The sequence below is a fragment of the Chenopodium album genome, chromosome 14 (genome assembly GCF_948465745.1).
Source record: "Chenopodium album chromosome 14, dcCheAlbu1.1, whole genome shotgun sequence".
Taxonomy (NCBI): Eukaryota; Viridiplantae; Streptophyta; class Magnoliopsida; order Caryophyllales; family Amaranthaceae; genus Chenopodium; species Chenopodium album.
In genome coordinates this window covers 54408693-54425015 of record NC_137847.1, presented here as the reverse complement: position 1 = coordinate 54425015, position 16323 = coordinate 54408693, and the positions used below count along the sequence as shown (strand labels likewise).

General features: G+C 39.8%; 3 protein-coding genes across 3 annotated transcripts; 1 reads left to right on the top strand and 2 right to left on the bottom strand.

Annotated features, from left to right (window-relative positions):
* Positions 1-283: 283 nt before the first annotated feature.
* On the top strand, positions 284-4689 carry LOC145578409 (nudix hydrolase 2-like). The gene is made up of 10 exons (XM_081635724.1): positions 284-301; positions 425-435; positions 3084-3252; positions 3343-3408; positions 3485-3625; positions 3721-3798; positions 3910-3960; positions 4048-4082; positions 4179-4287; positions 4483-4689. The coding sequence occupies exons 1-10, from the start codon at positions 284-286 to the stop codon at positions 4687-4689; spliced, it is 885 nt and encodes a 294-aa protein (XP_081491850.1).
* Positions 4690-6000: 1311 nt separating this feature from the next.
* LOC145579641 (trihelix transcription factor DF1-like) lies at positions 6001-8208 on the bottom strand. The gene is made up of 2 exons (XM_081636875.1): positions 7734-8208; positions 6001-7382 (listed from the first exon to the last, which is right to left on the bottom strand). The coding sequence occupies exons 1-2, from the start codon at positions 8054-8056 to the stop codon at positions 6614-6616; spliced, it is 1092 nt and encodes a 363-aa protein (XP_081493001.1). The 5' UTR covers positions 8057-8208; the 3' UTR covers positions 6001-6613.
* A 7263-nt stretch (positions 8209-15471) lies between these two features.
* Positions 15472-16323, bottom strand: LOC145578408 (uncharacterized). Its single transcript, XM_081635723.1, has one exon. The coding sequence runs from the start codon at positions 16321-16323 to the stop codon at positions 15472-15474; it is 852 nt and encodes a 283-aa protein (XP_081491849.1).

The window sequence follows — 16323 nt, the reverse complement described above, 5'->3', positions numbered from 1 at the left end:
CATATGAAACTAATTAAAATTTGTGTTCTTAATAAAATTTTGTTAAATCTGTGCGTTGTACGGGACCTAAACTAGTTCTAATTCTAATTTTGACTAGGGCTATTTATTCACCCATTCACACTGTCTTATTAAACACATTACATCCCTCTATTCTTCCCCAATTACCGATACCCTAGACCCAACCTCCTGTAAAAGTTAATACTCATAAATAAAAAAATAAAGTTATTGATTTAAGTATAGCCCCCCCCCCCCCCCCCCCTTTTTTGACTCAATTGATGCAAGAATGGCTGAATGGCTACTGGTACTAATGTAGCATCTTGTCGATTATATCCTAGAACGATTTCCTTAAAAATTGCTTTAATGTAAATTAATTTCCTATTTGCTTCGGTATAAAAGCTTATTCCCACTGTATTTGTCCATGTAGGTTGGTGTAAGGTTTGCTAATTTTTTTATATTTTGGTTTAGCAAACAAACCGCACACGCAGTTAGCGGTTCTTTAAGAAATATTTAGTTTTTTTAACTTTTGACCAATTTAACAACAATGTAAAAAAATTTATTAAGAGTTTTGCTGACATGACACTATCCATCACACAACACATACGTCTAGGCGTGCACAAATTCTATTTATAAAAGATAAGCAAAAGTCTGATATGGAATGACTATATCATGAGCCTTATCATTGTAGATACGACCCACTTAATTTTAACTTTTAAGCACAAGGTAGGCTGACACAACACATGGATTTTATAGGCTTATTTTTTAAAAAATTACATTTTTTTTTAAAGAAAAAGAAGAATAGGGCCTAAAAGGTGGGAAATTAAAGGTTAAAGCAGGCCCAATGAAACTGAAATATAGCAAGTCTCTTAACCTTCGTAACGAAAAGCCAAGTAGACAGTTAATATTTTGGGAGATATTTAAAATTGATGCAACACGGATTACACAAAAACAATTCATGAATCCAAACGATGTGTCCCTTCGCCAAGGGGTGTCAAATATCAATGTATGTATCTATCTATGGCTTATATAAACTCATTTCGATTTGATTATAATATTAATATTATTAACACATTCATACATTACTACACTAATCGATCATATAGAACGAAAATAGTACGTGAATTGAATAACGTGATAAGTATTATTATTACGGCTCAAATGGATGACGGAGAATTTGGCATCGGTTTTGGTTCAGTGATTGCTATTATAGGGGTGGCATTCCTTCTGCTTGTTATTCCATTGTTTATGGGTTCAGTCGCCGCGCCTTCGTTCTCCATGCTTCTTCTCATCCCTGTCGTCCTTATCATTGTCTTCCTACTCCTTCAGTATAATACCTCTGATTAATCATTCCTGCCCATTTCTTTTTCAAATGCCCTACTTCTATTTACTTTCTTAGATTCTTATGTTTTGCTCTTTTATTGATGTTCTTTGTTTCTTGTACCGTTGCACGTAAGTTCAAATAATATTAAATTATGTTAAATTGATTTACGTATGGATTTTATCATGGTTAAATTGATTACTTGTTTTATCAAATATATATAAATTCCCAAGTAAAGTTTTATTAGATCATCCTTAATATATACATTGATTTCGCTATCATTTTCCTATTGTGCTCTAATTACATGTATTACGAGTTTCCCTCATGATGAGAGGCTCCTAATGTTTTTTGTAAAAAAAGAAATTATGTTGCCGTTTGAAACTTAACCAAAAGATTGTTATGAGTAATATATAAATTATATACCTCATAATACTAATAAGATGACATCTATAAACAAATTATATTAGGCATTGGATGTCTCGAGTATTATGTAATATGTAGTGCTCACTTCATTTCATAATGATGATCTTCATATTTGCAATCTTGACATTATTTGTAAGGTGAATTTTTTTAAATACATAATGTTTGGTTTTATTTGATTTGTCTCAATTACTCCGCAGTAGTTTATTAATATAGAATTGTTGGTAGTTTTATTTGGTTTTTTTTACTGATTTGCAGTTAAAGATATTTAATTGTCAAAGTAATGGATTGACAAATATCGTCATGTGTATGATCAAAGTGAGAAATCATTGTAAAAATGGAGTTACAAGACTATAAGTTTGTACTCCGTATGGTTTATTAACAGAAATAGTTAATATTTAAATTGATCTATTATTTGAGAATAATCATGCAATGGTTTTATAGAAAGAATACAATCATGCAAAATTGTTGAACTGTTAAAATCCATCAAACTTTGTAAAAATAAAAAAATAAAATAAAAACCATCAAATACGACAACCCGTAAGACATTCCCAAGGTAATACTCCGTAGGCCGTGCAAATTTGGTGTCAAAACTCAAAAGGAACAAAGCCTTTGACACGCATTAGTCATTAGTGAATCCAAAACGTAATTAAGGACCTTTAACTTGGCACAAATTATATTTCGTTTGAGTCTTTGACCAATTCAGTTGTTATTTGTTTGAAAAATCAGTGTCTCAAGTTGTTCCAGGTAATTTCTCAGAGTATTTACCAACGCGAGTTTGATGTTTCCACTGTCCCGGTCTGTACGCAGCGGGATTAATAGTACTAATTGAGTCATTTGTAGGAATTGTTTCGTTCAAACAAATAATCATCTCTTTAATTATGAGGATTAAGGAGTAGGAAGCAGTACGTTTACTATTATTACAGCATTCAAATGTACGTAGAAAAACATTAATTCAAGTAATACTCCGTATTAGTAAAACATGCATTGAAATCGTCCATTCAAAATCATTTCAAAGTTGCAATATATTTTAATATATATGTGGGTTGTGTTTACGTAAGTTTCCATAAGATAAGACTTACTTGAGATCAGATACATTCTTGTTATATATATATTACTCAGGTCACAGCTAATCTTGATCAATTAGCCTTTGAAGTTTATAATCCATAAGATTAAGTACATTAACCTCGCGGATGATGATGATGTCTCTTAGATCTCTTTGCACCACCCGGAAATTCTCATGTCTTCCAAGAATAATAAGTAGCACCTTCAACTATCATCACCAAAGTGTAGGTCTGATTAATCATATAAATGATAGTGGTATTATTAAGCATATTACCACAAGCAGGCAGCTTTCGAGCTTCAGGAGATTGTATCAGGTTCAGACTCGACAACTACGATTACTTTCAGCCACAGAAGATGAGCATGGAGGTGTTTTTGTTGATATGCAGGATCCCATGGACTCTCATCTCTTTGCCTCTTCCCTCAGAGCTTCTCTTTCTCACTGGACTCGACTGGTGTTTATCCTTTTCTTTAAATTGATTTTTTCTGTTTGATTATGATATTCTGAATGTCTGTTTTACACTGATTATGATTGATGCATGCAGGGGAAAAGAGGTATATGGATTAAACTTCCTATTCGACATTACAATCTTATTGAAGCTGCTGTCAAGGTACAGTATATACAATGTTGCTTCAACTTTTCTACTTTTTCCAATGTGTATAACTTCAATTCATGCATTTTTGCAGGAAGGGTTTTGGTACCACCATGCAGAACCAAGATATGTAATGTTAGCAAAGTGGCTCCCTCAAGATGAACCCTGTGCTCTTCCAGCAAATGCTTCCCATCGTGTTACTGTCGGTGCTTTTGTCATCAATGACAAGAAAGAGGTATTACATACTTTAATTTCACTCTTGGATTTCAGTATAATCATCAGTTTTTAGGTACTTCCCAAATCACTCTTTTCTTACATGTGTGCCTGTAGGTACTAGTGGTTCAAGAGAAGAACGGAATGTTAAAAGGAAAGGGTGTATGGAAGTTTCCCACCGGAACAGCCAATGAGGTTTACTCCTTACCCGTATTTGTTTGACTAGATTCTGCAGTGCAGTCCTTGTTGTTGTGTTCATGTATGAAATTTCCTTGTTAGTATATCATTGACACTTCAAATTCACAGGGGGAGGACATTTGTGCTGCGGCTGTGCGAGAAGTCAAGGAAGAGACAGGAGTAAGTAAAGTGCCCAGGTCCATATCCTCTTTGAAATGCCCTTTCTTGCCATTGTAAGCTCATATATATTTGATTTGTTTTTTGCAGATTGAAACAAAATTTGAGCAAGTGCTGACATTCAGGTACAGTACTTGCCAATTTTTTCGCATTATAATCCTCTTTCAAATCTTGGCTCCTGTTGTTGTTTATTGCTGAATGCTGATTTTCTACATTTACAGAGAACACCACAAGGCATTTTTCCAGAAGTCAGATCTATTCTTCGTCTGTTTTCTGAAACCTCTATCATATAACATCAAGGTTCAGGAATCAGAAATTGAAGCAGCTCAGGTAATTTTAGTTCTTCAGTTGTTGCTCATCCGTACACTCTATATTTATAAGATCATGCACGTTTTGCCATTCTAAAGCCATCCTAAAGCCTTTAAGGATACAAATCAGACCAAAATTTAAGCTATGAAGCAAATTCTATTGACTAACCCTTTGCCAACTCTTTCGTCACTTCCTTTTATTGATTTCAATATGCAGTGGATGCCCTTTCAAGAATACACAGCACAGTCTTTTGTTCAGAGATACGAGCTCCTTAGAAACATGGTTAAAATTTGCAAGGCCAAAATGGATGGTCGATATTCAGGGTTTCCAGCTGCACCTATCAAACCAAGCTTTAAAGAAGGAAGGGATATCATCTACTTCAATAATCAGGCTTCCAATTCAAATGACGCAAGTACTCAATAGATAACTTTGATGGAAGAAGCAGTACATGAAATATCGTATAGACCATGAAATACAGAAAATGAAATAAAATGTAACACTGAAAGTTTATTCTTTTGTAAATTATTAAGATCATGAAATAGAGAAAAGAGAAAGTTGTTAATCATCTCATAAAGTAACAAGATTTCATTTAATGTTGATTTCACAAAAAATGACCTCGTACTAACTGTGGATACATGATCCTTTCCTGTATAAAGTAATAACAAAATAGCACAAACAATTAAATGATTAATGATAAGAGGCAATTAATTAGATGAACAAGTTGCAGGATGGTGACAATGAACCTAGCTATTTACAGTTTAGACAACAAACCATTAGAAGCAAATTTATTATTATTCGCGGTGTATGTGGTACTGTGGTAGGTTAGTTTCAGATAGATAGAAGTAATTATCTCTCTTAAAATGGTAAACCTGCTTTGTAAGAGCTCACACCCTCTTCTTTAATTCTTTTCACTTTCCATTTTCCATATTTGTTGAGCAAATGGTTTTTGTTTATATACATGCACCTACCCTCCACTGAATTCAATTCCCTCTTACTAATTGATAAAGGTTAAATTTACTTTCAGCAGTGACTCAGTGAGTAAGCTGTAAAACAGAAAAATTCGATTACGAGTACATGATAATAAACAGCTGAGCACTCTATTTTCTCTCTCACCCCCCTCCCCCTCGTCTCTTTTTTCTGTCTAGTAAATTTTATCAAATGAAAGACAACGGAAGTTGTGCCAAGGTCTTGATTATATTGCTCATGGCATCATTCATCTTGAGTTTTCCTTATTATATGCAGCCAGATCCCCCTATTATACTAGCCTTTCTGCTGTCAATAATCCCCATCTCAACCCTGTTCTACTCCTTTTATTTGGTGATATATGAGGTAACCAAGTTTAATCGCTACTAGCAATGCATTGCATCCATAAGATTGATACTCACCAGTAAAAGATTCGCGTAGTGAGGGGAACATCAGGCATGGGTAGATGACCTCACCCCTTACAGAGTACCAGGAAGGCTAACATGCTGCAATGCAATTCACACACATAACGCAATCAACTCTATAGATCTTCAATGTTAATATCAACCTTAGAAGCTTTTGTATATTGTAAGCAGGTCAATGTCATTACATTAATCTAATAAAAATGCCTGTTATTTATTTATTTATTTTGAGAATAGCTAAAACATTTCAACAATGCCTGTTTTACCAATCATTAATCATGATAATCACAATGGTACCTGTGATTTTTTTTGCATCATAAGAGGGTTTTGCAAGAAATATGACCACAGATATCAATTGCAGATTATGTCACTGCAAACAATGTCTGCGTACAAAAGAAAAGCTCTGAGCTAATTGTTTCCTGATTTATGCTTAAAATAGCTTTACAATGCTTACCGGACTACTTAGCTGCTGAATGCATCAATCTAGTTCGCAGAAAAATGAACCAGATGAATACATTAAATGGTCAAAAGGACTAGCCAGCAACAAGCTGGGAAGAATTGCATTTTATCCATCCAATTTCCTCCTAGGCATGACTTGCTAATTACATCCGAGAAAAGTATCAAAGACGTACCAATAATAACATGCCAAAGAAGTAAATAACCTTGCCCGCCGGAGGATACAAGACTCAGACTGCTAGGCAGTGCTGATGGACTGTGTTAGTCTGGGTGATTCCAATGATCATCAATGAGCACAAGGCCAAAATGATTGCTTTACAGACTCTCCTCGTTCCATCTCTGTTAATGATAAAAATTGCAGCTAATAGTTGCTGAAAAAATCAACAATTGGGAACTTTTCAGACTACGAAGTTCCACTCCCGCTTCCAGCAGGAACTGCTTTCTTTTCTAGCTCAGATAATTGGACAAGCCATAATAGAATTCAAGTCCAGTGCTAATGTAAGTTGTTATACATTTGCATTCTGTTCCGAGTCTTCATTGCTAGAAGAGTTTGATTTAGCAGCAGTAATAAGTCGATTTTTGTAGAGAGTTTCAAGCTCATGGAAGTATGGGCACGATTTTGCATTCTCAGAATATTTCTTTCCATTGCCAGTTGCCTTCTTATAGTACTTGTTAACATTCTCCCACTTCTCCTTGCATTTTCTTGCACTCCGAGTGTATCCCAGTTTAGCCATTCCAGCCGCCACTTCATCCCACACAGGAGCTTTAGCGCCTATAGTATGAAACTTGTGATCGAGAGCAGCTCGTAGAGTGATGAGCGCTTGCACCTCAGACGTCGGCCACCTCTTATAATTAGGATCAAACCTATCCTGTTCGGCTTGGCCCAAGCTCTGAGTATCAGCAACATTATCCTCCCCAGAAAAAATCTGGGGCAACGATAGGAGGTCAGGAACCTGTAATTCGGAAACCCCAAGAGCGTTGCGAATGAAGGAAATAAGAGCAACATTACGAGCAGCCTCCTGAGCTCTAATCTGGTGATCTCTATTAGCACGGTCCAACTCCTGTTGGCGCCACGCTTCCTCTCGAAGAATCCGGTCTTTCTCCTTGTTTTCAATCATGTTCATCAACTGCTGGTGCATCTGTTCTTGCTTGTTAATAACTTGAGACATCAATCCTTGTAAAAATGACTCCATCTTCTTCCTCCTCTTCTTTTTTGGTTTGGTTCGCTCCTCCTCTCCCTTTTGCGCAGAATCATCACTACAATCTGAACAAGAACTGAATTCAAAACAATCAACTCAAATTCTGCAAATAATCCCCATAATCTTTACCGAGAAAAAAAAATCAAAACTTGAGGAAACAACTTAATTTACTGCCACACTTATACTGTACCTATCTTTTATACAGACAATTGCAAACTTTTTTTTTATTGCTGTATCTACCTAAAATTAGACAGTAAATACGGGTAAAAAAAAAAAAACACTGTAATTAGTGTTAATTGTTAAGTGATGATGGTGGTACCCGGATCGAAATCCTTTTCCATCACTGTCCTGCGCTGCGGCTATCTTTAATTACACCAAATTATATACAGTAGTAGTTAAAAAAAAAAAAAAAAAAAAAAAAAAGGACCTGAAGGAGGAAAAGTCGAGGTTGGAAATTTGAGACTTGAAGTTAGAAAGAAGGTGGGCATCCATGTCAGATTTGATCTTGAAGAAGTGATGAGCAGAAGCTGAGGTGTCGGTGGTGAAATGGGGGAGGAACCCAAAGTCGGAGGCGTTGGTTCTGAGGAAGGAGGAGTCGTTGGATCTGATGGGACGGAGTTTCTGGGGAACAGGAGGCGCAGGATGAGGGTAGAAGAATTGTGGCTGTGGCTGAGGGTCAGGGAAAGGGGTCAGTTCTTCCGAGAAACCGGCGCCGGATAATTCCCGGTCACTTGTAAACAGTTGATCCATATTTATCAGATCAAATTAACAGTAATAGATTATTGATTGTGGTTAAAAATAAATCTATCATTTAAACAAAGTGCGGCGGCTGGGGGAGAAAGGGTAGGGGTGAAAGTGAAACCAGAAATGAATTCAAGGGTTGTTTCTTGGTAAAACCTACATCAGTGGACAGTAATGGTAAATGAAGATCATCTTTTTCGACTCTTGTTATTGTTCTAACTTGGTATCCGTATCACTTTAGAGGATCATGGGCCTGGCTTCAATCCATTTGATTCATAAATTGTAGTCCATGTTTATGCAAATTTTTGTTAGGTGGGATTGACTATCAAAATCTAGGCTACACATCAACTAAATAAAACCGTGGATAAAACTAATGCGAAAATAAGGAAATAACGCAAGGAATTGGTGACGCGGAAAACCCAATGAAGGTAAAAACCGCGGCTAGAATGAGGATCTACCAAACTTTCACTATGAAAATATTGGAGAAATCGGATTACAGTGTATGCTTAAAGCGTTTCAATAGCTAGGTTGCAATGTGTCCTATGTTTGATGATGTCTCCTCCTTATATAGATGATGCCTAGGGTTAATCCCTAATCGTTGCAAGGTGATAGACTTGCTTCCTTGATTTCCGGAGTTAGCTTCTCATTATCTCTGTTCTGTTCAGCCCACTAACGGTAGGGTATAGCTGGGTGAAGACTTGGTCTCTTATGCTTATCTTTCCCTAGAAAATAGGAGAGTAGTTGGTGCCCCTTCCGTTCGTCGAGGTTGGCTTCTCTTCGTCAAGCCTTGGTCTTCGACGAGCTTGATCCCGTTATTGACATTAGTTGACTGCTGCTGACTTTGACTCACAGAAATTTACCCATAACAATTTGCCCCTAATTGCTAAATATGAACAGCTATGTATATTTTTTTTTCAATTACCTAAAGACAGAAACGCTTAAAGGAAAATAAATTACAAAAATAAAGAAAAACATACTTTAAGGGCAAATTCGTCCTTATACTTTGGTCAACTTCCCACCTCTTCATTAACTGTCATTTCAAAGCCTTTATTACTGCTACACGTTTCGCGCTTCTCCAAAGTCACTGTACTCTCTCTATCTCTTCTTTCTCTCTCTTGCTGAAGTTCCCTGGTGTTTTCGGAGGCGGCAAACGGCGGCGACCCTCGATTTTGCGCTCTTGTTAACTTCAATTGTCAGGTAATTACTTCAATTTCTCTCTTTCGTAGTTCAATTTAGCAGATGTGAAGTAGAATTCCCAAGAATAGGACTAGGTTTTCACTTCGAGTTGTTGAAAAAAGGGGATCGATTGTTTCAGAAAGAGGAATGGGGACTAAAGCAGAGTCATTAGTGTCGCCTGATATGAAGAATGAACTGGTGAAGATGGCTGGTTTCCTTGAGAGTGCTTTTGCTCACATTCTTGGGAAGGGAAAAAAAGTAGAGAATTGTCCTAAGGGTTTCGTGGTGTTTTTTAGGTACCCATTTTTAGAGACGAGGGCTAAATTTCCTTTCAAAACTCTGACTCGATCTTTTTTCGAGTTACTAGGGCTAAGTCCTGGGCAGCTTATGCCATCTGGGTGGAGAATTCTATCGGTCATAGAGGAGGTTACTAAAGATTGGGAGGATTCATTCACTCCGGAAGATTTGGTGGAGGCTTATGACATAAAGATGAGGAAGGACCGTTTTGTGAGTTTGTTTAAGAAGGGGGAACCTCTGGTGTTGAACACTGATTGTAATGACAGGGGTTGGGCTAATCACTTTGTTTATGTCAAAAAGACCTCACTAAGCGTTGAAGGAGCTTGGTTGACGAAAGGATGGCCGAAAGATGGTAAGTTAATTTCTCGGCGGTTTGGTTTTTTAGAGCTAAGGTTTTCTGAATGTTTGATGTTGCTTTTGATCATGTAGAGCTTTCTTTTGATTTTCTCGAGCCTTCGGAAGAATCACAAAGTAAGGTTCGGCGGTTTCTTGAAATCGACAGCAAGAAGAGGACCTTTGAGAGAACAAAACGTCCTCTAGGTGAATCTTCGAGTCAGAAGCACAAAGGTTCACCAACCATATCTCAAAGAATCGAGGATTCAGAGGAGACGATGTCTACTCGTGAGTTTTTTGATGTTTCGTTGGTTTCAATGTCGTCATTTGCTAATGTCGTTGTTTCTTTGCTCATGTATATGTTTATCACGCTGTGCTTTGTCAGAGTCTGCTGCGCAGGGAGGTCGTCGGGGACGGAGTCTATCCCAAGCAGAACAAGATGCTAGGATGAGGAGGAAACGACGTCTGCTACCTCAAGGGATACCACAACCATTAGAGGTTGATAAGACGGAGCACCTTCACGCTTCGTCGCCACAGAAGCTTGGCGACGCGTCCATGCCTGTTACGTTGTCTCCGTCTCCTCCGTGCAAGCATCAAAAGGTTGATGACGCTCCTGCATCTCCTGTGGTGGAAGCACATTTTCCTGCCGATTATCTGAGCCTTAACAAGGAGAAGCGACACTCTTTGTTCCCACAATTGAACCAGCTGTTGTTTCTTGTAGTTTAGATTGTGTCGTTATTGAATTTATAATGGGAGATGTATGGTCTTGGTGTTTGGGCAGTGCCTGCAGAGTTCTCTGGTGTTGAGGGAAAGGGTAATCGGAATGGCGATGGAGATGAAGAGGTTGGATGACGCTGCTTAAAATAGAGATGCTAAGCATAAGACCACAGTGAGAGCGTTCCAGGACATGAAAACGGAGCTCGACGAAGCAGCAAAGAAGGTGGACAAGTTGGAAAGCCGTTTGGAGGATCAGTCAAAGAAGATGGAGGAGCAAGCCCAGCAGTTGCAGGAACGAGCCGATCAGCTGAAGGAGCAGGCCCAACAATTGGAGGATAAAATTTCTATTATCAAGGCTAAGGATGAGGCTTTGTCGAAAGTGCAAGAAGAACTAACGACGACTCAGAAGGAATTGGATGATGCCTTAGACGATTTGGCAGAGTCGGAGATCAAGGTTAGGGCTAGGCTGATGAGGCAGTATTTGCAAGGAAAGGCTTCAGAGTGCGCGTCCTCAGGAAGAGATTAGCCTCTTCTTGGCCAATGGCGGGACCCTTGATGAACTTAAAGAAGATGTTGCAATGGCTTCGACTGCAGACTCAGGGCTGACTCCGTCGGTCGTTATTCCTTCGTCCGTTGCTGCTGACGAGACTCCATCGATTGTCGTCGTGGATCAGCTTGCTGAAGGTGCTAAGACGTTGCCTCAGCCGAACGAGGGCATTGACGATAACGCTCGTGCTGACGAGGTTATCAAGGATGTCGTCGACGGTCTGAACGCCGACGAAGCTGGTGCTGATGTTTGAAGGCCATCGCTTATGATGGTTTATACCTCCACTTGTGTATTTTGAACAACTCTGCTTTTGCTGGAAAACTTTGCTTTATTTTAACTTTGTATTTTGTGTTTTGTTCCACTTGAGGGCAAGTGGTTCTTTTGGACATCTTTGTAGCTTTTGACGTTGCTCTTTGCTATGGTATTCTGTTTTTTGCTCTCGTTTGCTTGTTGTATGCAACTGTTGCATCTTCTGTGATCCAAAAAATATTACTCAAGACATAGTTCAAAACTTGATTAAGTTAAAAACAAGAAAAAAGATAAGTCAAAAGGTAATAGCAAAGTGGCCAAAAATTTATAGCTAAGGTAGGTGCCAAAAATAATAAATTTTATTAATTTCGAAATACACTTAGACATTGAGACTCATTTCGAAAGAAGATTTTTTCTAACTGTTCATTTTGAATACACAATGTGTTCGTTGGAGACTTTGTTCTTTTGTTTAGGTCTTTCGTTGCGTTGTTTGCCAATGCCCCTTGCGTCCCAGCTGATGCTGAACACTGAAGACTAGTTCATGGTTCAGGTATCGGGTGTTTGGCGTCGGACGCTAAGGTCAGATTTGCCCTGGGCTTCATTTTGCTTCGATTATTTTCGTTTGAACGGCAGCTTTCCTCACCCTCTTAAAGGATGTCAGTGTAGCCGACGTCGATTGTTTTCTATTGTCATTTACTTGGGTTATGGGTCATGGCCAGAGATTTTTGTGTTCGTTGTTGTGCATTTCGTCGATCGTTGTTCTGCAAAACCAACAGGGTTAGAGTACCGTTGGCCGTTGGCCACCGTTGGCACGGCCAACGGCCCTCCGATGCTTAAGTCAGAACTCGTAATCAAAAATAATTAAACGAAAGAAATTGAATCGTAATGGTTAGAGTATTACCTTTTCGTCAACGAACACTTTTGACATTTCATTAGAAGTAATATTTTCTGAGATGGGTTGCGTTCCAACTTCGAGGAACGGGTTTACCTTGCTGGTCAGTTAGTCGGTAAGCGCCATTCCCGATGACTTGGGTTGACATTTTTGCTTTGACATTTTTGTTGAAGCTTCTTGCGACGATCTGTTGTTGCGTTGCCATCCTTATTAGTGTTGTTTTCCTTAGCTCTTCAGTTGAGTCCAGGCTATCTTCCATTTCTTCCTGATTTCTATCTTCCGTCATAAGACCAAAGCAGGACGTTGGGAAATCAACTTCTACTGGGAGGACGGCTTCGCAACCATAGACGAGGGAGAAAGGCGTCTGCCCCGTTATAAACCTTGGCGTCGTCCGATTGGCCCACAAGACTGCTGGGAGCTCGTCGGCCCATCTACCTTTCGTTGCCTTTAGCCTTTTCTTGATGGCGTTCATGACAACCTTGTTGCTAGACTCAGCTTGTCCATTGGCCTGGGGGTACCTTGACGTCGACGTCCTTAGCTCTATGAAGAATTTCCTGGGAAAATCACGAGGTTTGTCGCAATGAACTGTGATCCGTTGTCACAGATGATCACTGACGGGATGCCAAACCTGCAAATAACCTTAGTTCATATAAACGAGATAACCTCATTGTTCGTCACCTATTTCAAGGCAATTGCCTCGATCCATTTAGAAAAATAATCGGTTAGTGCTAGCATATAAACTCTTTGTCCTGGAGCAGCAGGTAACTTCCCGACGATATCCATTCCCCATCTCATGAAAGGGCATGGAGACAAGGTTTGGTGCAGAGATTCTGAAGGCTTATGGATGGTATTGGAGAATTGCTGACAGCTATCGCATTTGGCAACATATTGCATGGCGTCTTCATGGAGCGTCGGCCAAAAGTACCCTTGTCTTTTTGCGAGCTTGGCTAACCCTTTGCCTCCGATATGACTGCTGCATATGCTGTCATGTAAATGGACGAGGCTGGACTATTGCTCATGGCTTTGGATGCATCTTTGTGATAAGCCCGACGCTGATTTATGAAACAAGACCCCATTGATGATATGGTACCTGGAGGCTCTGTATCTTAGCTTTCGGGATTCTGCCTTGTCATTGGGTATCATTGGTGAGGTAATCTATGAGGGGTTTGGTCCAGTCATCGTCGTCGACGGAAGGATTGCTTTTGTGGATACGGATGGTTTTTGTAAGTGAGCTAGAGGGATATTTGTGAAGGTGGTCTTTTTGAGGGCGGAGGCTAAGTTGGCAAGTGCGCCGGCTTGGGCATTTTGGTCTCGTGGAATTTGCTAGATTGTAAATGGGTTAAAGTATTTGGCTTTTTCTTTGGCTATTTCAAGGTAGGCTGTCATTTTGGAATCTTTTGCCGCGAATTCTCCTGTTATTTGGCTGACGATAAGGAGGGAATCACTGTATACGTCTAGGGTTGTTGCTCCCAAGTCTTTGGCGACGATCATCCCTGCAATCAAAGCTTCATATTATACTTCGTTATTTGTTGCTTTGAAATCGCAAGATATGGATCGTACTATCATGTCCCCTTGTGGTGACTTTAGCACCATTCCCAGGCCAGCTCCTCGTTGATTGGACGAGCCGTCGACGAATAGGATCCATTTTCTTTCTTTGTCGACGTTATTGATTTCTTCGACCTCTTTGTTAGCTACAGCCTGTAAGTCGGGGATGAAGTCAGCCACAAAATCAACTAGAGCTTGTGACTTGATTGCTTTCTTGGGTTGGTATTCGATGTCCATTGTGCTTAAGGAGATGCTCCATTTTCCTAATCGTCCCGTTAATTCTGGCTTTCTCAAAACAGACTTGAGAGGATAGTTAGTCATCACCACTACGTGGTGGGTTTTAAAATAATGCCTTAGTTTTTTAACAGCAGTAATTAAAGCAAGAGCTAGTTTTTCCAAAGATGAGTATCTTACCTAGGCCTGGGAGCAAGGTTTTACTTACGTAGTAAACCGGTAACTGCCCAGCGTCACCATCTTCCCTGGTCAGAAACTGCGCTGACGACAATTGCACTGACGGCGATATAAAGCTGCAAAGGCTCGTTAATTTTGGGTTTCGACAGGAGGGGTGGAGTCATTAGGTATTTCTTTAAATCCTATAATGCTTTTTCATGATCGTCGGTCCATTCAAAGCCTTTATTTTTTCGTAAAACGTTATAGAAAAGGTGGCATTTGTCCGACGATAGAGAAATAAAGCGATTTAACGCTGCCACTCGTCCTGTCAATTTCTGGGTTTCTTTAACGTTTCGGGGGGATTGAATGTTTATTAAGGCCCTGACTTGGTCGGGACTGGCTTCAATTCCCCTTTGCGTTACTACATAGCCAAGAAATTTGCCAACATATACTCCAAAAGAACATTTAGTAGGGTTAAGTTTCACACCATATTTTCCTCAATACCTCAAATGTTTATCGAAGATGGTCGACGTGGTCCTCCGATTTCTTGGACTTCACTAGCATGTCGTCGATGTATACTTCCATCGTGTCCCCTAGTTGGTCCTTGAACATGCTGTTAACTAATCTTTGGTACGTCAAACCTGCATTTTTTAGTCCAAAGGGCATAACTTTATAGCAATATATACCTTTGTCGGTCATGAACGCTGTTTTCTCTTGATCGTCGGGATGCATGAAGATTTGATTGTATCCGGAGTAGGCGTCCATGAATGTCAGGAGCTCATGGCCTGTTGTTGCATCTACCATGGCATTGATGTGCGGCAACGGGAACGGATCCTTTGGGCACGCTTTGTTGAGATCGGTGAAGTCGATGCAAACTCTCCACTTGACGTTCTTCTTGATGATGACGACAACATTTGCAAGCAAATCTGGATATTTAACTTCTCTTATTTTTCCTACATCGATCAACTGCTGCACTTCGTCATTGATGATTTTATTTCGTTCCGGAGCAAACTTTCGACGCTTCTGCTTTACAGGCTTATGATTTGGGTCGACGTTCAGCCTGAGCGAGATGATGCTTGGATCTATGCCAGTCATATCTTCATGAGATCAGGCGAAACAATCTTTATTCTCTCGGAGAAAGGCTAGGATAGTGTTTTTGAGTTTAGGAGCTAAGTTGGCTTCGACACGAACGGTTTGATCTGGTTTTTCGGGATCTAATGGTATTTGGTCGATTTCGAGGTTGTTGGGATTGTCTTGTGTCGGGCCTTGCTGTAGTTGCTATGCAGTTCTCATTGTTGGTTTTAAGGTAGTTTTGTAGCAATGTTTGGCTTCACGGGGTTCTCCTTTAATCTCTTGGATTCCCCACGGGGTTGGAAATTTGATTGACTGGTGGTAGGTGGAAGGAATGGCTTTTAATTTGTGGATCCATGGTCTTCCCATGATGGCATTGTAAGCTGAAGGGAATTTTACGACATTGAACTTGGGTTGAGGGTTTAGGCCACCTGCATAGGTTGGTAGGGCTATATCTCTGAGAGTCGACATAGTCTCGCCGCTGAAACCGACCAAGGTCGTTGACCTTTTGATGACATCACTATCTTCAGCCCCATATCTTCCATAGTCCTTCGTAACAGAACATTTGTGGAGCTTCCTCCATCGACCAGCACCCTTTGAAGCAGAATTCCCAACCATCAGAGAAATCACCAAGGAATCCTCATGCTCGTTGTTGATATTATTGATGTCGTCATCGTCGAAAGTGACGGCCATAGCTTCCAGCTTCTTTTCCAAAGGATCTCTCAGCTCTTCCGGGACATTTGGATTTTCTGTTGCCAACTTTGCGATTCTTTTGGCTGCAGAATAGGTTAGTCCACAAATATCTGAACCACCAGAAATAACATTAATTACCGTCTCAGGTACGAGCGGCTTTGGGGGCCCGTTCGTCGTCACGGCTTTGTCGTTACTGGTTGCATTGCCTTTCTTCTTTCTTAGCAGATGCTTGAGGTTGCCCCTATTTAGTTGGAAGGCGACTTCTCTTCGTAGGGCATAACATTCCTCCGTCTTGTGACCATGGTCGCTATGGAACTCGCACCACTTACTCATATTCTTTTCTGAATCCAGCTTATTGCTCTTCAT